General features: G+C 41.9%; 1 protein-coding gene across 16 annotated transcripts in view; it reads left to right on the top strand.

The window, feature by feature from the left end:
• The window catches only part of SUSD1 (sushi domain containing 1), a 287,713-nt gene that overhangs the window by 95,339 nt on the left and 169,449 nt on the right, over window positions 1-22,925 (top strand). For all 16 annotated transcript variants that reach the window (XR_006960106.1, XR_006960108.1, XM_047067858.1 and 13 more), the window contains exons 11-13: window positions 7,639-7,730; window positions 9,039-9,225; window positions 19,864-19,960. Coding sequence is in view for 14 of the 16 variants with exons in the window: in XM_047067858.1 (XP_046923814.1) it covers window positions 7,639-7,730; window positions 9,039-9,225; window positions 19,864-19,960 (376 nt within the window). In the remaining 2 variants the exon portion in view is untranslated. The remainder of the gene's footprint in view (window positions 1-7,638; window positions 7,731-9,038; window positions 9,226-19,863; window positions 19,961-22,925) is intronic.

The raw sequence follows: 22,925 nt of genomic DNA, 5'->3' as shown, positions 1-22,925 counted from the left end.
TAGGACTTTAAGTATTATGTTGAATAAAAGTGTTGAGAGCGAATATCCTTATCTTGTTCTTGACATTAGGGGAAAAGCTCTCAGTGTTTCCCCATTAAGGATGATAGCTGTGGGTTTTTCATATAAGGCCTTTATTAAATTCAGGTATACTCCCTCTAAACCTACTTGCTGAGCGTTTTTATCATGAATAGATGTTGTACTTTGTCACATGCTTTTTCTGCATCTGAGATCATATGGTTCTTATCCTTTCTCATATTGATGTGATGTATCATGTTGATTGATTTGCGAATATTGAATCACCCTTGTGACCTAGGAATAAATCCCACTTGATCATGGTGAATGATTTTTTTTAATGTATTGTTGGATTCAGTTTGCTAGTATTTTAAAGAGGATTTTTATGTGTCTGTGTTCATCAGGGATATTGCTCTGTAGTTCTCTTTTTTAGTGGTGTCTTTATCCAGTTTTTGTATCAGGATAATGCTGGCCTCAAAGAATGAATTTGCAACTTGCCCTTGCTTTTCTGTTTTTTTTTTTTTTTGAAATAGTTTGAGAGAAATAGGTATTAATTTTTCCTTAAATGCTTGGTAGAATTCACCTGTGAAGCCATCTGTTCCTGAACTTTTGTTTGTTGTGAGTTTTTTGATTACAGATTTAATTTCTTGGCTAATCATTGGTCTCTTCAAATTTTCTATTCCTTTTTCAGTTGTGGTAGTTTACATGTTTCTAGAAATTTATCCATTTCTTCTAGGTTGTGTAATTTATTGGCATATAGTTTTTCGTAATATTCTCTTACAAGAGTTTGTATTTCTGTGATATTAGTTGTTATTTTCTCCTTTCTCATTTGTGATTTTATTTGAGTCCTTTCTCCTTTTTCTCTTGATAAATCCGGCTAAAGGTTTTAAACCGTTTTTTTTCCCCCCAGAGAACCAGGTCCTAGTTTCATTGATTGGTTCTATTGTTTTTTTAGTTTCTATATAATTTATTTCTGCTCTAATCTTTATTATTTACTTACTTCTTCTAGATTTAGGTTTTGTTTGTTCTTTTTCTAGCTTCTTTAGGTGTAAGTTTATGTTGTTTATGGGAGATTTTTCTTCTTGAGGTAGGCCTATATTACTATAAACTTCCCTCTTAGAACCACTTTGGCTGCATCCCACAGGTTTGGACTGTTGTGTTTTCATTTTCATTTGTTTCCATGTAGTTTTTTATCTTTTTTTAAATGCTTATTTATTTTGAGAGAGAAAGAGAGCAAGGGAAGAGCAGAGAGATTCCCAAGAAATTTCTGGGCTGTCAGTGCAGAGCCCAATGTGGGGCTTGGTCCCATGAACCATGAGATCATGACCTGAGCCGAAATCAAGAGTTAAGACGCTTAACTGACTGAGCCACCCAAGTGCCCTACTTTTTTATTTCTTCTTGATTTCTTGGTTGACCCATTCATTATTTAGCGGCATGTTACTTAACCTCCATGTATTTGTGTGCTTTCCAGATTTTTTCTTGTGGTTGACTTCTATTTTTATAGTACTGTGGTCAGAAAAGATACATGGTATGACTTCAGTCTTTTTGAATTTGTTGAGGCTGGTTATGTGGCCTAATATATGATCTTCCTGGAGAATGTTCCATGTACTTGCAGAGAATGTATATTCTGTCGTTTTAGGTTGGAATGTTCTGAATATATCTGTTAAATCCATCTGTTCCAGTGGGTCATTCATAGCCACTATTTCCTTGTTGATTTTGTGTTTAGATGATTTGTCCATTGACATAAGTGGGATGTTAAAGCCCCCTACTATTATTGTATTACTATTGATTAGTTCCTTTATGTTTGTTAGTAAAGGTTTTGTGTATTTGGATGCTTTCATATTGGGTGCATAAATATTTACAATTGTTATATCTTCTTGTTGGATTGTCCCCTTTATTATTATGTAGTTTCCTTCTTTGACTCTTATTACAGTCTTTTTTCTTTTAAGTTTATTTATTTATTTTGAGAGAGAGAGTGTGCACTACACCTGTGCACAAGCGGGGGAGGGGCAGAGAGAGGGAGAGACAGAATCCCAAGCAAGCTTTGTGCTGCCAGCATAGAGCCCAGTGTGGGGCTCACATCCACAAACCGTGAAATCATGACTTGAGTTGAGATCATGACCTGAGCCAAGATCAAGAGTTGGATGCTTAACCAACTGAGCCACTCAGGCACCCCGACAGCCTTTGTTTTAAAGTCTATGTTGTCTAAGTATTGCTACTCCAGTTTTCTTTTGACATTCATTTGCATGATACGTGTTTCTCTACCCCCCTCACTTTCTTTTTTTTTAATGAGTGTTACTTTTATTTTTTTTATTTTCTTTTTTTTACTTTATTTAAAAAATTTTTTTTCAATATATGAAGTTTATTGTCAAGTTGGTTTCCATACAACACCCAGTGCTCATCCCAAAAGGTGCCCTCCTCAATACCCATCACCCACCCTCCCCATCCTCCCACCCCCCATCAACCCTCAGTTTGTTCTCAGTTTTTAAGAGTCTCTTATGCTTTGGCTCTCTCCCACTCTAACCTCCTTTTTTATTTTTTTCCCTTCCCCTCCCCCCATGGGTTTCTGTTAAGTTTCTCAGGATCCACATAAGAGTGAAAACATATGGTATCTGTCTTTCTCTGTATGGCTTATTTCACTTAGCATCACACTCTCCAGTTCCATCCCTGTTGCTACAAAGGGCCATATTTCATTCTTTCTCATTGCCACGTAGTACTCCATTGTGTATATAAACCACAATTTCTTTATCCATTCATCAGTTGATGGACATTTAGGCTTTTTCCATAATTTGGCTATTGTTGAGAGTGCTGCTATAAACATTGGGGTACAAGTGCTCCTATGCATCAGTACTCCTGTATCCCTTGTCTACCCCCTCACTTTCAATCTACAGGTGTCTTTAGGTCTGAAATGAGTCTCTTGTAGGCAGCATATAGATGGGTCTTGTTTTTTTATTCATTCTGTCACCCTGTGTCTTTTGATTGTTTAGTCCATTTACATTCAAAGTAATTATCAATAGATACGTATCTGTTGCCATTTCATTACTTGTTGTTTCTGAAATTTTTCTCTGATTCTTTCTTCTCTTTCTCTCTCTCACAGTTTACTGGTTTTCTTCTTCCTTTTTTTTTTTTTTAAGGTTTATTTACTTATTTTGAGAGAGAGAGAGGGAGGGAGAGGAAAAGAGAGAGGGAGAAAGAATTCCAAGCAGGCTTCACACTGTCAGCAGAGAGCAGGATGTGGGACTCGATCTCATGGACCTTGAGATCATGACCTGAGCTGAAATCAAGAGTTGGGCACTTAATTGACTGAGCCACACAGGTGCACCAGTTTTCTTTAGTGATGTATTTGGATTTCTTCCTCTTTATTCTTTACATGTTTATTAAAGGTTTTAAATATATGGTTTCTATTAGGTTTGTATCTAATGTCTTCTGCATATAGCAGTCTGTATTCAGCTGATGATCATTCAAGTTTGAACCCTGTCTTTTTTCCTCTCCTCCCCATATTTTAGATATATGTTATTATATTTTATTTGTGTGTGTGTGTGTGTGTGTGTGTGTGTGTGTGTGTGTATTTTTGAATGTTTATTTGTTTTTGAGAGACAGAGAAAGAGCGCAAGCAGGATTGGGCCAGAGAGAGAGGGAGACACAGAATCCAAAGCAGGCTCCAGGCTCTGAGCTGTCAGCACAGAGCCCAATACAGAGCTCAAACCCACAAACCATGAGATCATGATCTGAGCCCAAGTCAGAGGCCCAACTGACTGAACCACCCAGGTGCCTCTTATATATATATTATATATAATATAATATATATTACATGTAATATATATATGCATAATATGTATATGTAATATATATCATAGATATATATATAGCATATATATATTATATATATTAATGTTTATTTATTTTTGAGAGGGAGAGAGACAGTATGAGCAAGGGAAAGGCAGAGAGAGATGGAGACACAGAACCCAATGCAGTCTGTGGACTCTGAGCTGTCAGCACGGAGCCCGAAGTGCGGCTTGAATTCATGAGCCATGAGCTCATGACCTGAGCCAAAGTTGGATGCTTAACTAACTGAGCCACCCAGGTAGGTGCCCCTTATATTCTTTTATTTTGTGAATTCCTTGACTGATTTTTTACAGAAACATTCATTTTTATTGCTTTTGTGTTTCCTTCCTTTATACTGTCATTTTTGGTCTCTCCACTCAAAGAGCCCCCTTTAATATTTCTTGCAGGCCTGATTTGGTTGAACTCTTTTAGTTTTTGTTTGTCTGGGAAACTCTTTATCTCTCCTTCTGTTGCTGGATAGAGCATCTTTTGTGGCAGATATTTCCCATTCAGCACTTTGAATATACCATGCCATTCCCTTCTGGCTTACAAAGTTTTTGTTGAAAAGTCTCCTGTTAGCCTTATGGATTTTCCATTGTAAGTAACCGTCTTCTTTTTTTTTTTTTGCTGCTTTAAAAATGTTTTCTTTACCACTATATTTTGCCATTTAATTACAATATGTCTTGGTGTGGGTCTGCTTTTGTTGATTTTGATTTGAGTTCTCTGTGCCTTCTGGATCTGGATATCTGTTTCCTTCCCCAGATTAGGAAATTTTTCAGTTACTACTTCCTCAAATAAATTCTCTGCCTCCTTTTCTGTCTCTTTTCTTCGTCTGGGACTCCTATACTATGAATGTCATTGCATATGATGGAGTCACTGAGTTCCTATTCTGCATGATTCTTTTTTCTCTCTTTTATTCAGCTTCATTACTTCCTATTACTCTGTCTTCTAGGTCACTAATTCATTCCTCTTCTTCCATTCTTCTGTTCATTCCATCAAGTGTGTTTCTCATTTTGTTTATTGAGCCCTTTATCTCTGCTATATTATTCTTTATCTTTGTGCTAAGGGTCTCAACTCATGTCTTCCACTATTTTTCTTAAGTCCAGTGATTATCCTTATGATAATTGCCTTAAATTCTCTATCAGTAATGTTACTTATATCTGTTTCACTTAGATCTCTGGTCATGGCCTTGTCTTCGTATTTCATTTGGGATAAATTTCTCTGTTTCCTTGTTTTGTCTGCCTCTCTTTGTCTGTTTCTGTGTGTTAAGAAAGTCAGCTATGTCTTCTGATCTTGAAAGTAGTGACTTTATGAAGAAGAGGTCTTGGAGTGCCCTACAGTGCAGTCTCCTCTGTTCACCAGAACCTGGCCCTTTAGGAGAGTATCCTATATGTGCTGCTATGTGTGTAGTCTGCTGTAGTGTCTGAATCACTTTTCCCTTCAGTGCAGTTGTTTGCACTGATTCTCTGCCTGTTGTGGGCTGTGCTTGCTCTCTGTGGTGTTAGTGGGGCCCAGGCAGGGTGGGCATGCCTGCCGGGGAACTTGAGAGCAAGTGGTGGTGTTAGCAAAATTTGTGCTGGGTCACTAGTTCTATACTGGATTTCCTGAAGCACTATGGTGGCTGGGGGCTGTGTGCTGGTGTTGCTGGGGGCATGAGGCTGGCCATGGTATGCATCAGTGGCTGGGACTAATCTGAACCCGGTGGCTGGGCACGGTGAACTGCGATGGCTGGGTACTGCATCTTTTTGTTGTAGTTTATTTGTTGTTTTAGTTTCCTATTGCTAGTTTGACAAATTACCACCAATTTAGTGGCTTAAAACAACATGAACTTATAGTTCTGGAGGTCCGAAGTTCAAATCAGTTCTATTCTGTTAAAATGATGGTGTCAGCAGGTGTGTATTCATTCTGGAAGCTGGAGGAGAGAATCAATTTCCTTGTCCTTTTGAGTTTCTAGATCCTACTAACATTCCTTAGCTTGGGCCCCATCCTCCATCTTTGAAGCTCGTTGGTTTAACTGCTGCTTTTGTCCTTGAATCTCTCTCTAACCCTGATCTTCTTGTCTCTCTCTTATGAGGACCAAGGTCACTACATTGGGCTCATCTGGATAATCTTGGATAATCTCCCTATCTTAATCAATTGCAGAGTCCCTCTGCCATGTAAGGTAACATGGTCACAGATGGATGTGGACATTTTGGTGGGGCCTGTTTTTAGCCTACCATACTTGTTCTTATAGATCTATTGAAAATGACTAGTTTTTCTGTGTTCTTATATTTGGGTACATTTTGCCAAACTCCATTATTTGCATGTGTTTTTCTCTTGTTTTCAAGTGATTTCATATTTGTTTTCAGTTGATTCTCTTAGATTTACTGGAAGTTGCGTTATTCCCTTTCTTCCTGGTATTTATAGCTCATTTTGTTCTTGCCTCTCTCCATGTCATCTAGAATCTCATAGCTAATGCTAAATAATAGCTATGAGAACATGCATCTTTGTATTGTTCTTGACTTTACTAGAAATTGCTTCATTATTTTACCAGCAAGGATGGTGGTTTCTAATAAACACTCTTAAATTAAGGAGTTTCTATCAAATTAAATCTTAGTTGACTAAGATTTTTAGTCAGGAACATGTATTAAATGTGTTAACCATAATGGATATAGAAATAACCATGTGGCCTTTCCCTTTTAATCTATTAATACTTTCCCAATAATGATCACCTCTGTATTCCTGGAATGAATCTTCCTTGATCATAGTGTATTGTTCTTTGAAGGTACTGCTGACTTATGTTTACAAATATTTTATTTTAGGTTTTGGCATTTATAATGATAAGTGAGTTTGGCATAGTGTGTTTTGTAACTGCTTGCACAATTTGGGAATTGTGGATATCCAGTCATCTTGAGTAAATTGGGAAACTTTCTACCTTTTTGTATGGTCTGCAACTTAAATAGTATTGAGGTTATCGGTTTTTGAAAGTTTCATAAGTATAAAGTTCCTTGGACTACTGCTAGTTATCTTTAAATTCTGTACCCAATAGTGAGATTCCATTATTCTGAAACACCTGTACTTTCTTACCTACTCTGTCTTACAACATTTGAAGTACAGCTTGTGACCTGTGGAACAGGTTTTCTCTGGGCAAAGCTGCCCAATCCATAAAGAAGGGTCACATCTACCAATGTGGCTTCATTCATAGGAACCTGTCAGGCCAGGGGTTTACACAATAAAGGCTTGGTTCCCTTGAGACTTTTCTTTTTTTCAGGTGCTTTGGGAGTTGTCTTTATGATTTATTAATCATGGCAGTGTTGCTGTGAAACTTCTTAGCAAATCGTTTTTCAGTTCCTCAAAGAAGAGCACTTCTCAATGCTCTGCTCAAGTGTTGCTCCCTGCTCAGAATTTGAAATTGATACTTATCTGTATAAATGAGGTTGTCTAAGCCCGAATTGCAGTTTTAGGTTAGTAAACCAGGGGAGTTTGCAGTGACTGGATTTAAGTAATTTTTAAAAGGGATCCTCTGATTGGGTATCTTTTGATTTTAAATCTTACATTAAGATTGAGTTTACATAAATGTAAAAGTGGTGTTTCTCAGACTGCCACCACTAATTTCTAAATTAAAGTACTACTGAAATTTTCCTGTGTAAGTGATTCCATGACAAGATAGCATTCTATTTTATAGATTTTATTTTTTAAGTAATCTCTATACCTACTGTGGGGCTCAAACTCACAACCCTGAGATCAGGAGCTGCATGCTCTATAAAAGGTAGCATGTTTGTATAGAGTGTAAGTTGATTTCTCATTCTTTCCCCCCTGCAGTAAAACAGATCATCAGTAACATTTCAATATTTAATGAAACCTGCTTGAGATGGAGAAGTACAAAAACAGCTGATACAGAGGAGATGTATTCAGTAAGTTACTCTATGTATAGATGTTGTCTTGTGTGGGAGGCTTAAAAAGTATCAGTGAACCTAAAAATCTACTTCTACAGCTGTGATTATCAATGGCGGATTGATAGTGGCAATTGCAAGCACAAGCAAGAAGATGGGCACTTTAGTGCATATTTGAAGAGAGAGACCTTGGGGATTGATGAGTAAGTCATGAAAGTTTCTTTGGGCACGTAGCCCGATGCAGAGCTGATGCTCACACAGGATCCGTGGAAGGAATCCATGGCTTTTGCATGTGTCTCTGACCAGGGTATGAACATATCGTCTAGGGAGTCAAGGGGAATTTTTGAAGCTAGATGCAGTTGTGAATAAGAAAGGTAAAGCCCGTGGGATGAGCTGCTACTAGAAGAATTTAAGTGGTCAGAAAAGTATGTGTATTGGCCCCTGTACTGGGATATTCCAGGAAAATGGAGGGAATGTCAGAAGGGGGCAGGCAGAGGAGAAGAATCCTGCCGAGGTTTTACCAGACCAGCTTGGAGTTTCCTAATTCAGGTCCTGCTCTGGAGAAGGCTTAGTTCAGATTCCTCTTTCTTCCTTCCTTCCTTCCTTCCTTCCTTCCTTCCTTCCTTCCTTCCTTCCTTCCCTCCCTCCCTCCCTCCCTCCCTCCCTCCCTCCTTCCCTCCTTCCTTCCTTCCTTCCTTCCTTCCTTCCTTCCTTCCTTCCTTCCTTCCTTCCTTTTGTTCTTTCTTTCTTTCTCTTGCTTTCTTTCTCTCTTTTAACTTTTATTTAATGTTTATTTTTGAGAGAGAGACAGAGTGTGAGCAGGGGAGGGGCAGAGAGAGAGGAGTCCCAGAATCCGAAGCAGGCTCCAAGTTCTGAGCTGTCCACCCAGAGCCCCGTGTGGGGCTTGAACTCACAAGCCATGAGATCATGACCTGAGCAGAAGTCGGATGCTTAACCAACTGAGCCACCTGGACACCCCTTCGTTTTCTTTCTAGGAAAATGTTCTGTGGCTGTGCTCCTGTAGTTTTGCTCATTGTATGTGAGCAGACTTTCACGTTGCTCATCGTATATGTGAGAACGAGACCAAGAAAATTGTCAGTACTGGGGCCTCGACCTTTCGCACATTTTGATTTAAAGCTATTTTTATTGCGCTGATATATCGTGGCGACAGTATTTATGGTATTACGTCTCTAATATTTGTTTACTGTTGTATTTCACTTTTTGAAGGAACTTTAGAGTTAAGAGCAAGATTGCTCATGAGAAAAGGTTTGGAGGCATTTGGAGCCTTCCAGGCCAGCCATTCACCTAGTGAACTTTTCTGTGTTTCAGTTCCACATTCAGGGCCAGAGATGGTATCAGAAGGAATTTTCCCAGGAAATAATCTTTAATATCACTACCAGCAGTCAGGCTCCCGAGGTGTGCTTGGACCTGCATCCGGGCACCAACTACAGTGTCCACGTCCAGGCTTTGTCTTCTGAACTTCCTGTGGTCCTCTCCCTGACAACCCAGATAACAGGTAAATCTTGAATAACAGCATTTGGATGAACGAAGTCACCACAGAGCCGTAGATGGGCCCAGATAGAGAGAAACACTATTGCTTCCTATCATTAAAGAATGAACTTGAAGAGCGAGAGGAAAAAGGGCGTGGAACTGGAGAGACTACTGTAACTGTGACTGTAATATTTTATTCCTTAAAAAGACAGCTGAAACAAACCATTAATGCGAATTAAATCCGGCTAGCGTGTCTATGAATGCTGGTTACATTCCTTCCGGATATTTGAAATAGTTCAAACATTTCATACCTAAAAAGAATTTTCTCTCATTAGTACTGTTTCTCAGTAACATGAGTTAATCATCATTCTGTCGCAAGTGCCTCAAGAGTCTGTCCTTTCCAGGGAGAAGTGATAGGCAGTCCCACTCTGGTCCCTGGAAAATTCACTTTCCTCTCATTTTCTTGTCTCTCTTCAAATCTGGGAGAGTTGAGCTAAGACTCGGAGTATTGCCTTCTTGTTTCTTACTTCACCGAGCAATTAGAAGTCATCACGGAGGACTTGCCTCTCCCAAGTCTCCCATTGCTACTCTCGTGCAGAACCGTGTGTTCTGTCTTCTCTCTGGTCCCCACTCCTCAGGTGACTGCTCCCCTCAATGGGTGTGTTGGATCCCGTCCCTTCCTGCCCAGTCATCATCCCCAGTAGAGAAATCATCCCAGCACTGCACAAGCATGTTGTAGGATCTCCATTTTTAAATGAAAACCAAAGAAACTAAAAAACTCACTTCCTTTGAGCCCGTATTCCCCCCAGCTACTTCTTTCAGCATCCCCTTTACCATAAAACTCCTTGAAAGAAGTGTCTGTTCTATAGACTCCACATCCTTACTTCAGGTACTTCCTTTAACTGTTTCCAAACTGGAGGTGGTGGTCCTGGCCACACTGCTTTACTGAAAGTGTCTCCATCTTGCAAAATCCGCTGCCCAATTTTGTTTTTATTAAATTTTTATTCCCTTCCCCGCCCCCCCACCCCCTCCCCACCATAGCATTTGGCATTCCTGCCTTCTCGAAATACAGTTTCTCTGGGCTTTTAGGTCCTCCTGCCTCACTGGCTGCTCCTTCTCAGTCCTCTTTGCTGGCTCCTCTTTGCTCAGTCCTCTTTTACGGATGCCCTCTCTGCCTGTTCCTCTTCCTTTTTCTTCATTATCTACCCCCTCTGCCCAGCTAAGAATATTGCCTGTATGCTGAGGATTCCCAGATATGTATCCTAGTCCCAGATTCTCCCCTGAGTGCCATGCTCATATATCCAGTCATCTTTTAAACAACTTCTTGCACACCCAGTTGACAAGTCCAAGAGGATTTTGATTTCTCAACCCTTCTCTCACCTTCAAAGCCATTTTCCGTCCAGGCTTCCCTATCCTGGTTATTGGCATTCCTGTTCACCTGTTGCTCAGGCGAAAAAGCTTCTACCCTTCCCGACCAACTTCTGCTTTTGTTTATAAAATATATTTGGAATCCACCCACTTCTCTCCATCTTCACCTTCACCACAAAGCAACCTTATCCAAGTCAGCAACCTCTTGCTTGGACTCCTACACTGACTTTCTTACTGGTCTTTCTGCTTTCACGGGTGCCTGTCAGTCTCCCACCCCTCACCCCCATTCCCAAGTGTGGTGAGACCATAACTTTAAAAAGATGGTCTGAGTCTGACTTCTGACTCAGAAGTCAGAGTGATCTTTTAAAAATGCATAGGAGAATGTGTCATCCCCAGCTCAAAACCGTCCAATGAGTTTGCATTAGCATTAGAATAGAATCCACGTTCTTACCCTGCCTCCCTGACTACATCTCTGCTCTCTCTGTTTCTAGCTAGCATCTGCTGCCCTCCTGCCTTCTTCGCTGTTCCTCAGATGGGTCAAACCTGTTTGTGCATCCAGGCCTTTCCATTTACTGTTTACTGTTCCTGGTGCACACTCCGCACATGGCTTCTTTATAATCATCCAGGTCTCTGCTCAGATGCCAGTACCTTAGAGAAGCTCTCCCTGCCTGTCCTTTCAAAAATAACCTCCGTCTCCACCCCATCATTCGCCATCCACTTATCCTGTGTGAATTTCATCATAGAACTTGTTTTCAGAACTTGTATTTAAAAAAATTTTTTTAACGTTTATTTATTTTGAGAGAGAGAGAGAGAGAGGGGGAAAGAGAGGGAGGGAAGGAGGGAGAGGCAGGCTGCAAGAGCAGGGGAGGAACAGAGAGAGAGGGAGACAGAATCCCAAGCAGGTTCCAGGCCGTCAGTGCAGAGTCCGACACAGGGCTTGAACCCACAAACCATGAGATCATGACCTGGGCCCAAATCAAGAGTCGGACGCTTCACCGACTAGGCCACCCAGGCACCCCCAGAATTTGTGTTTTTTAGTTTACTTGTTTATTTGCTTTTCCCCAACTAAGCTCCTTGAAGGCAGAGATGTAAAGATAGTGCTGGCACATAGCACAACAAACCCTGAATGGCCATTGCATGGTATTGGCATTGAGGGGATGGCTGGTGAGTTAAGAAAGGCTTTCAAAAAAAAAAAAAAAAAAAAAAAAGAATTTACTAAGTTTTAGGCTGGAAGGAGAAGTAATGTCCAATTGGGCATCTCTCTGTGGTGACTTAGTCAAGTGAATACCTATTTAGTTTCCTGCTCTGTGGTCCTTACCGTGTTTGGCTGGTTTGTACTGCTGATTTAAATCAGTATTTCAAATTTTTTGAGTTGGATAAGGGAGTCTCTTCTTGAGGAGACATTTATTTTAATCTTGTTTTGTAGGCTAACTATAGCCCCCTTAGCTGAAGCGCCCTGTACTCATGGCCACCAGGGGACACTGTTGAGCTATTTAAGCCCATTGAGACCCTTCAAAAAGTTCTTTGTGACAACGGCTGCATATTTTCCAACTCTACCCTACTTTAAAGAATTTGAAATTTAAAAAAGTGAAAAATTCAAGTTGTTATGATCTTTTCAAAAGGTAAAAAACAAACAAAAAACCACCCAAACTCTCTTTTTTTTATAAAAGGGGAAAAAAGAGAGCCTTATGCGTTGATAGGAAGAGGTATGCCTTGATTGCCTAAGATACGGCTGTGTTTCAATAAAATCCTGAACTTTTCAATCTTACCAGAAATGTGAGGCAAGGGATTTGGGCCTGGAAAACTCAGCAGCTGATTTCCCAGAAGGAAAGTGAATGGAATTTCCCTTCTGAATGCCTTACATTAAACTAAATCTTCCTGATGGGAACAGGATGAAGAGTAGTGCTTTAAATATATCGCTGACCTCAGAGGAGGGTGCAAGTTCTAGGCACGTTGAAGGGCAGAGGAAAGTGTTGGAGTGAGAAAAGGAGAGCGTGTTGGCCTGAGGGGAGGGGGAGACCAGGTCCTCTCCCAGGGCTTGTGCCTCAGGGTTGACAGGCTCCCTCAGGTAGAGCCCAGTGAGCTGAATTCCTCGGAAGAGCTCCACTACTTACACTCCTTTTAGGACAGGGTAAAGAGCAAACTCCATCCTTGGTGTAGACCCAGAGCCAGAAGAGCTTTCACACGTTGGTTATACTATTTTCTAGCCAAGTCAGAAAGCTTGTCTTCCCATAGGGAGAGAGAAAAAACCAGAGAAGGGAAAGTGGGGGGCGGGGGAGAGAGAAAACAAATGTGTGTGGAAAGGTTAAGCTAAACCACTTGTGTACACAACACGGTGATAATCTGAGGTTGAATATTTATTATAGAATCAAGAATGCTGGAGGAGAAAAGGGAAGAAAGGATGTCAAGGAAACCATTCCTTCCCAAGGTGCCCTTTAGTACCAAGGCTGGAAACTAATATGGGAAATTTCCCATCTCTGCCTGCATTCAGGAAAAGAAAAAGAGAATGTACTTTTTTCGGATATTCAGGAAAGCAATCAAAAACATAGGTATGTCCTGAGCATTAGCAGACTGTCCCTTTAATGGAGAGAATGGAGAGGTCTAGTCAGGGTAGCTCTGATTCCCCCATAGGACTAGAAGCCACAGCCCCCACGTCTGATATCTCCTCTCTTCCTATTGGGTGTCCCCAGAAAGCACTGTACAGGACCAAGTCTGGTGAGTTCTTCTGCCAGAGGCTTCTCGTCCGTGGTTGGCTACCCATAGACTTCCCAAGGACAGTGCACCCCTGTGTCCTCTGAGAACCCTATTTCCTTGGGCTGTTTCCAGGGTACCACACTTATTCCTGCTGGTCCCCCTCACTCCCAGGGGGCAGAAGCTGCAGTAGAGGTCCGGAGAGGGACTGGCCTTCATCCCAGCTGTTCCTGTGTTTGTCCGGACTCTCTGAGAGTCTTTCATGGGCACAAGTTCTTTGACATCTGGGTATGTAATGTTAGACCAGAAGGAAGGTATGGCCCTTCCGTACCTCCATGGGCCACCTAGTCTCTCATCCCCCGAACTCTCCCAGCTACTTTCTAGCAGATCTAAATCCCAAACCTCCAAGTGAATGGCTATGTGGGGATGGGTATCTCCCAGTTCCCCTCACTGAAAGCATCCGCACCCTGACCTAGGCCCCATGGAGACAAGATGATACACCGCAGAGGAAAATAGGCTGGGTGTGTTATTTTCTTGTATTAGCGTTAGCTTTTACAAAATATGAATGAGAACATTTCTTTACATCAGAAGCCTAAAAACCAGAGTTTCTGTGTGTGGTGGAAGAGTGTGGGAGGGGCATGGGGTGATTTAACAATTTAACCCAGCAAATATTTATTGACTGGTTATGTACAAAGACCTGTGCTAAGTGCTGAAGGGGGGGATGTAAAGATGAAGAGAAGATTGTTCCTTCTCCCCGGAAGGCCAAGTCTCACAACTTCATCGATAGGGGGAATGTAGCCAGCCTTGTAATGGCTGCTGACTTATGGTGCAAGCTACCATTGTTTCTATTGCTGTCAGTTTCAGTTGATCATGCCTCCCCAAGTGTGCAGTGTGATCTGCTGGGGAGGTGCTAAGGATTCAAAAAGAACCAATGTGGTGTCTTTGTATGTATTTATTTATGTGTGTCATTTCCTTGTATTTACTTGAAATTTATAGCATAAAGTTGGGGCTTTAGTTTTGGCACAGATTCAATTTTCTTTTCTGTTCTTTTTATTCGTGTTGGTGTGTTTTAGAGGAATTTTAACACATTTTCACTTATATTACTTCCTTTCTCTTACTGAGAAAGGAATCTTGCCTACATTAATGATATTAACCTTTTGTTATACATATTATAACCCACCTCCTGGGTTATTTACTGTTTATTTTTCTTGTCAGTATTCTTTTTTAACATTTTAGACATTTAAAAATTTCATGTAATCAATTCTATTGATTCTTTTATAGTTTCTGCCTCTGGTCATGCCAAGAAAAACCTTTCCCCACCCTGAAATTAGATCAGTTCTTATTCTCTAATATTGTCTAATGCTTCGTCGTCTTCTTTTTTTTTTTTAAAGTAATCTCTGTGCCCAATGTAGGGTTTGAACTCACACCCCCAAGATCAAGGGTCAAATGCTCTACTGACTGAGCCATCCCTCTGATGCTTCTTGATAGTTTTGCTTTTTGCCTTTAAACTTAGACCCATTTGGAATTGATATATAGTATAAGGCTAAATTTACAGGGTATTTTTTTTCCCTAACTGATAAGCCAGTTTCCCACCACCTTTTTTTTTAATTTTTACATTATTATTATTTTTTAAATATTTATTTATTTTTTATTTTTTTAAATTTTTTTTTTCAACATTTATTTATTTTTGGGACAGAGAGAGAGACAGAGCATGAACGGGGGAGGGCCAGAGAGAGAGGGAGACACAGAATGGGAAACAGGCTCCAGGCTCTGAGCCATCAGCCCAGAGCCCGACACGGGGCTCGAACTCACGGACCGCAAGATCGTGACCTGGCTGAAGTCGGACGCTTAACCGACTGCGCCACCCAGGCGCCCCTATTTATTTTTTAGAGAGAGCACGAGAGGGAGAGGGGCAGAGAGAGAAACAGACAAAATTAGAGGCAGGCTCCAGGCTCCGAGCTGTCAGCACTGAGCCTGATGCGGGGTTCAAACTCACAAGCCATGAGAATATGACCTGAACTGAAGTCGGACACTTAACCAACTGACCACCCAGGTGTCCCCCATACTACCTTTAGAAAGACTGTCTGTGCCATGCACTATATTCTCATTTATTTGTTTGGATCTCTTTCTAGACTGTCTAGTTTCTTCCATTCCTTTGCTTGTCCTGGGCTTGTACCATACTATTTCAATTATTGTAATTTTATTTTATATTTAATTTTTTATAGGGAAAGTTCTCCTTCACTGCTTTTCTCCTTACTCTACAGAGTTTTCTCACATGGCAGTCCCCATATTTTCCTTTGTCATTTGCTTCTGGGGCCTTCCCCCATCTTACATACCCAGGGTGGAAGAACTACACTCTCCAGCCCAGACATGACCCATTTCTGGCCTTGGGTCTGATTTGATTTAAATCAGTAATGAGGCTAATGTAAAGAAAAGCACATCTACCCAGGACAGCAGCTGGGGCCGGGGGGTGGGGTGGGGCGTGGGACTGGGAATAGCACCTCGGAAAACATGGCTGGGAGTTAAGATTATTTAACCTTGAAATGAGGCAAGCAACTCGCCTAATGAAGTTCAAGCTTTTACATGGGTGAAAAAAAAGTAGCCTATTTAAAATAGAAGGTGGGGAAGGTCTTGGAACAGAAAGCAGTCTGGAAGTCACATGTGGATGGAATTGGCCGGATGGCAGTGGCACATTTAGAACTAACTGCAGGCATGAAACTAGCAAAGGGCAGTGTAGCATGAAACAGTCAGGGGTGGCTTTCCAGCTCCTTCTGTGGGCCTGCCTTCTCCCAGCTGAGCTAGCACTTTGTTCTGCTTGTACTGAGGACGGGGCAAAACTGGGCAGTCTTAAGAGGTGAACCAAAAGACTAGAGTAACTGGAATTATTAATCAGAGAAGAGCAAACAGAGGAAAAATTTAAAAGAGCCCGAGGAAGGTTCTCAGAGAGTGAACAGTTCATCCCCCTCTGGGCTGAAAACAGGAAATGTGTGATAAAAAGCACTTGCTTTACTGTGACAACAGGACATCACAAATGAAAGGGCATTTCAATGTTAGCGTGAAGGGCTGAGGGCAGAAATTCTCAGACTGGAAGGGGCACATTACCCTGGAGGACCTGGCCAAGGCTTTTCAAACCTCAGCCTCCTCTCCCCATTGCGGCTGCGGGAACCTGGCGGTCGTCTTCCTCAGGGGCATGAGTTTCGGAATCTCTTTGGAACACACACCTCTTGGAAACAGCGTAGACCTCCAAGGCCTTTTGTGAGACCCTGACTGTGTAAGCAGGGGCTGTTCCAGGTCACCTTCCAGGGTCCCTAGCAATCCCACAGGCTTATGGAAATGTAATTTATGTGGCCATATCTAGGTGACTTTGGAAGGAATTCTAGATTTAGCACTGTTTAATAAAAGTTACTGGGGCTCTCTCTCTTCCACTTGGTATCAGATGCCTGGGGATCCTAGTGGTCGGTGCTGAGGTGCATTTACCCCATCACCCCGGGGAGCTACCGACGGCTGACTGTGAAGCACCACCACGGTTTGCTCCTGTCTGGACCTGCATTCTAACTGCCGGCTGGACAATTCCACAAGCATGTCAGTGAGCTGCTTCTGAACTTCTCTTCCAGACCTTGCATGACATCACTGCTCACTCAGTTGTCAAAACCAAAGCCCAGATTCTTCCCTCTTCCTTATCTTCCACCACGTTCTGTTTTCTCTTTCCCTGAGTGTCTCTTCCACCTGCCCCCTCTTCTCCATTCTCAGTGCTGTCACTTGCTTCAGACCTCAGGCACATCTTAACAAGGTTTTGGACAACTGGTACTTTGGTTCTTTTTCAATTCCTCCTTCAACCAGCTGTCTACATTGTATTTCTTTTTTTTTTTTTTTTTTTTTTTTAACGTTTACTTGCTTTGAGAGAGATAGAGACAGCACAAATGGGGGAAGGGAAGAGAGAGAGGGAGACAGAGAATCCCAAGCAGGCTCTGCACTGTCAGTGTGGAGCCCAACACGAGGGCTTGAACTCAGGAAACCCATGAGATATGACCAGAGTTGAAACCAAGAGTCAGATGTTTAACTGACTGAGCTACCCAGGTACCCTAATATTTCTTTTTTTAAAAAATATTTATTTATTTATTTATTTATTTATTTATTTATTTATTTATTTATTTCGGGGGAGAGACAGACCATGAGCAGGGGAGGGGCAGAGGGAGAGAGAGAATCCCAAGTAGGCTCCACCTTCAGCTCAGAGCCTGACTCGGGGCTTGATCTCACAACTCTGAGATCATGACCTGAGGTGAAGTCAGGAGTTGGATGCTTAACCATCTGAGGCACTCAGCTGCCCCTAAATTGTCTTTCTAAAATACACATCTGCTAAGAAATCTGTAAATGACTTCATTCTATTGCCAGGACCTCAGATCTGACCTCTACCCACACCTCCCACTTTGTTGCCTACCAGACGGGGGCTCAACCTTTCAGCTACGCTGAACTACTGGTGGGGCTGCAGTTCTGTCTCTGCCCTCTCTCCCACCTCCTGCCCCTGTATACATGTATTTCTGCATTCTGTGGTCTCAGCGCCCCCTGCCCTTGTTCAGGTGTCCTTCCTCTGCACCTTCTACAACACCCTGTGTATAACTTTCTCATGGTTCTGAGCACTGCCTGTTTCTGAAACCGTCTCCACTATTAGAGTCTAAACTCCTGGAGAGCAGAAACTGTGTCTTCCATGGCTGTTTCTTCCAGCCTCCCATGGTACGTGATGTATAAAGGTAGCTAATAAAGGTGTTGATTGATGATGTATAAATGACATATTTGTTAGAGCTTTTTTTTTTTAATTTTTTTTTTAACGTTTATTTATTTTTGAGACAGAGAGAGACAGAGCATGAACAGGGGAGGGGCAGAGAGAGAGGGAGACACAGAATCTGAAACAGTCTCCAGGCTCTGAGCTGTCAGCACAGAGCCCGACATGGGGCTCGAACTCACGGACTGTGAGATCATGACCTGAGCCGAAGTCGGACGCTTAACCGATCAAGCCACCCAGGCACCCTGTTAGAGTTTTTTTTAATTGGGGAATGATTGGCATACAAGTTATATTAGTTTCAGGTATACAACATAATAATTTGATATTTATATACATTATGAAATGGTCACCACAATAAATCCAGTCACCATCTGTCACCATACAGAGTTGCTACAATATTATTGACTGTATTCCTTATGCTGTACATTACATTCCCATGTCTTATTTATTTTATAACTAGAATATTGTACCTCTTAATCCCTTTCTCTTATTTTGTCTACCCCCCAAATCCCCTTCCCTCTGGCAACTATCGTATTATATTTTATTTTTTAAAGTTTATTTTTAAGAGAAAGAGAGAGAGACAGAGTGCGAGCAGGGGAGGGGCAGAGAGAGAGGGAGACACAGAATCTGAAGCAGGCTCCAGGCTTCAAGATGTCAGCGCAGAACCCAATGTCTTGAACTCGTGAACTGTGAGATCATGACCTGAGCCAAAGTCGGACGCTTAACTGACTGAACCATCCAGGCGCCCCTCATGATAGTGCTTTAAAATCTATCTAGGAAGGTCTAAGTTTTTATTATAATTTGGATTGGAAATTTCTACCCCAAGTCTATTTTCTGATTGGGTAAATAGAGTCTGGAGTGTTTATTTTGGCCTCCTACTCCTCACTTTCACTGTAACAGAGTTCTAGGCCAGGGTTGGGAGGGGGGGCATTCATATTTTATTCTTTGTCTTTCTTCCTTTGTCCCTCTATAAATCTCATCCACTTAATAGCAGTGTTGAGAAGATCATATGAGATGAGGTCTGTGCAGAAAACAGCTAGTACATTTAGTTAGTGCCCAGTGCATCTCAGCTGTGTTACCCACAAGGCACAATGGCGGCCGGTGCCTTCATACTGTGAATGTAGCTATCAGTTAGATACTAGAACACTGGTGTCAGCCAACATAGTCCCCTCCCAGTGGAAAGTCTATTTGGGAAACCTGGTTGCTGGAGAGAACAAAAGAAGGACAGAATGTTCTGTGATTGGGAAGGATCTAGAAGTCTGATATGCTGGTTTTCCCCAGCATATCTGGAACCTGTCCACCAAGTTAACTGTAAGGCCCACTGTATCCACCCTGTCAGCACTGGGGAATTGCTTATTTTTTTTTTAAACTTTATTGTGGTAAAATATATAACATAAAATGTACCATTGTAACCGTTTTCTGGCACAGAATTAAGTACATTCATGATATTGTAAATCATCACCACTATCTATTTCTACAATCTTTTCATCACCCCAGACAGAAATTCTGTTGATCATTACACAATTAACTCCCCCTTGCCTACCCACCCCTCAGTCCTTAGCAACTTCCAATCTACTTCTGCTTCTATGAATTTGTCTGTTCTAGATATTGCATGTAGGAAGGATCATACAATGTCTTTCTAAGTCTGGCTTATTTCATTTAGTGTCATGTTTTCAAGATTCATCCGTGTTATAGCATATGTCAGAAAATGCTCATCAGTCCTTACATTTGAACTTTCCTTTTGATGGCCCCCATTAGGACCACTTTGGTCATGCTTCCATTTGTTCTGATCACACCCTTTTCCTCTTTTCGACTTGTTTTCAGAGCCTCCCCTTCCAGAAGTAGACTTTGTCACAGTGCATGGAAAGCCTCTACCACGTCTGAGACTGAGGAAAGCCAAGGAGAAAAATGGACCGATCAGGTGAGCAGTGCCCCCTTCTCCATGGTTGTCCAGGGATCCTCATAGAGTTTTGGAAACTTTGGTTTAATTGAGGAGATCTCTCTTTAGGTGCTGCACTCAAATTATTGGGGCAGTATAGGCAGGGCCTCTTAGTCATTTATTGTTTTAAACTTTTTTTTTTTTAAGTTTGTTTTATTTTGAGAGAGAGAGTGAGTGCATGGGAGGGGCAGAGAGCGAGAGAGAGAGGGAAAGAGAGAATCTCAAGCAGGCTCTGTATTGTCAGTATGGAGCCAGATGTGGGGCTTGAACTCACGAACTGATCATTTCCTGAGCTTAAACCAAGAGTCGGCCATGCAGGTGCCCCGGGGCCTTTTATTTTTGATTCCTTGGGCACAGACTGGGTGTTTAACTCCAACCAGGGCCCTTCCAAATGAATAGAGAGACTTCTAAGGAGCCAGAAACAAGCATTTGGGCAGCTTAGCTCAATAATTAAATCCATTCCTTTAGTCAGTGGACAAGCATTGGTTGAGTGTGATGTATCAGGTGTGATCCTTTGCACTCATATCTTCACATACATCTCTTCGTGATGATGGATCAAGAGCATCATTTCATTTACCAAAGACAGAGTATGTTTTTCTTTATTTAAGGATGATCTTTGGGTATGGGTAGTGGCTTCTGAAAGGGTCATTTGGATAACTCTCTTAATTCAACCACATATTGAGTTAAGGGCAAGGCACTGGGTAGTTAATAACTGCTTCTGGGATTCCAGATTGCATTAGGATGGAATTAATCCACCTCAGTTGGAGAACTACATTGTCTTCCATTAGGCATTTTATTTAGAGGGTCATGGTTGGATTAAGAAAATAGAATTATTCCCTTTTTTTTTTTTTAGAAAGGAAGATAGAGGTTTCCCTGGAGAGATAAGCAACTCTCTCACAGGAATAAGGCAAGGACGTGGCAATAACCTTGCCATCCTTGACCTAACCTTCATTGTCTTATGTCAGTCTTGACCTGTTAGTCTAATGACCCTTTAGTACAATCAAGGTGAAAATAAATGTGAGATATTATAAAGTTAAAAGAAAGTCTGGATCTATTATTTGTGTGTCCATTTATCTTTATTTTTTTTATTTAAAAAATTTTTTTTAATGTTTATTTTTGAGACAGAGAGAGACAGAGCGTGAGTGGGGGAGGGGCAGAGAGAGAGGGAGACACAGAATCCGAAACAGGCTCCAGGCTCCGAACTGTCAGCACAGAGCCCGATGCGGGGCTTGAACCCACGAACCGTGAGATCATGACCTGAGCCGAAATCGGACGCTTAACCGACTGAGCCACCCAGGCGCCCCCATTTATCTTTATTTTTAAAAAATGTTTATTAATTTATTTTGAGAGAGAGAGTGAGCGTGACTGGGAGAGGGGCAGAGAGAGAGGGAGATAGAGAATCCCAAGCAGGCTCTACACGGCCAGCGCAGAGCCTGATGTAGGGCTCAAACCCACAAACTGTGAGATCATGACCTGAACCAAGATCAAGAGTTGGTTGCTTAACTGACTGAGCCACCCAGGTGTCCCAATCTGTGTGTCCATATATAATGAAACTTAGGCTTTTCCTGTCTTTCCATTAGTTTAAGTGCAGCAAATTCTTAAAGGTCTTTCCTGGGATGGCTATTGCCCACATTGTTCTGTTTCTGACAAGTTACTGGAAGGCACTGCAATTCTGTTGCTATAAGGAGAACAGAAGTTATGATATCACTGTCTGAGAGAACTTGCAAGAGTAAATGTAATATGTAGGCCAAATAGTTACGTAAGGCAAAAAGAAAAGCCAAATGACAGTCTATCTTTGTGGCTAATGTGCTCTCCAGTGCCTCCAAAACAGGAAGTGGAGATCTGTGAGTCATTCAAGGGGGGGGGGTGGCGGTGAGAAAGAGGGGAGAAGTCTTTCCAGAACAGTCATGTTCCAAACAGCCACAACTGCTTCCCTAACGTCATCAGGGTTAATTACCAGAAGGCAAGTGGGGTGATTTCCTCTCCCTGAGTACCTGGTTTGAGCTGGAGCAGCAGCTTTGCCAGTGTGTGAGACAGGCCTGAGTCTGCTTTGTGCATCATTGGGGGTAGGGCAGTGGCTTGGGGCACTTGGTGGAGCTGGGCTCTGGGACCATGGCTGCCTCCTTAGCTTGGTGATCTTGGACAGATGATACAGCCTGTTCCCGGGTTCTCTTAATGCTAGTGTCTCCCACACTTGCCAACTTCTAGAAATCGCCTAGGGGTGCTTTATCAGCAGTGCAAATTCTCGCACTTGACTCTTGGAGATTTCTATTCAGTAGGTCTGGGATAGGGGCTGGAAATTTGTATAATTATCAAGCAACTCAGCTGATTATGATCATGCTATCTGGGGAAGACTGCTTTATGCCCCATGACTGGTGCCTCTAATGGGCAATGTCCAGAACCAAAGGTATGCCTTGAACTTGCACTTGAACACCACTATCTACATGGAAAGACATGGTGGATTTGAAGAGGAGCTTGTGGGCAGCATGGAGCTGCCGCACTATTTACTTTCTTACCTGCAGCCATGATTCGTAGGAATGTCTTCAGGTCTCCAGGAAACTGTGTTGTTACAAGTGTTCCCTTGTAGGGAGTGGATTCTTAGTAAATGTTTACAGTGGTGGTGATGACAGCTCACTGCCCTGCAGGCTTTACTTTGTACCTTTTGGAGAAAGCCCTTTGCTGGAAAGTGAGCCCAGACACTGTGGAAATCAGGACTCTGGGACACGTAGGGTTTTTGGGGTGGAGATTTTCCAAGTCCAACACCTACTATGGTGGGGGTCTCCCTTTTCTTAACGTAGTGACCCATGGACTTTTAGGAAGGAAGAGGTAGGGCGTTTAGGAATGTGGAGCAGGTAGTGTATATTTATTGGTAAAATAGATCATGTGGCCTAATGGTTTGGAAATGACCCCAATCATATTCGGTACTGATGCATATTTTTCCTCTTTA

This window comes from Lynx rufus, unplaced genomic scaffold, assembly GCF_022079265.1.
Source record: "Lynx rufus isolate CCGP_SWC_20201006 ecotype Redwood Valley unplaced genomic scaffold, mLynRuf1.p SCAF_10, whole genome shotgun sequence".
Classification (NCBI taxonomy): domain Eukaryota; kingdom Metazoa; phylum Chordata; class Mammalia; order Carnivora; family Felidae; genus Lynx; species Lynx rufus.
Note: the sequence above shows the minus strand (reverse complement) of the source record. Positions and strands in the feature narration are given on the sequence as shown.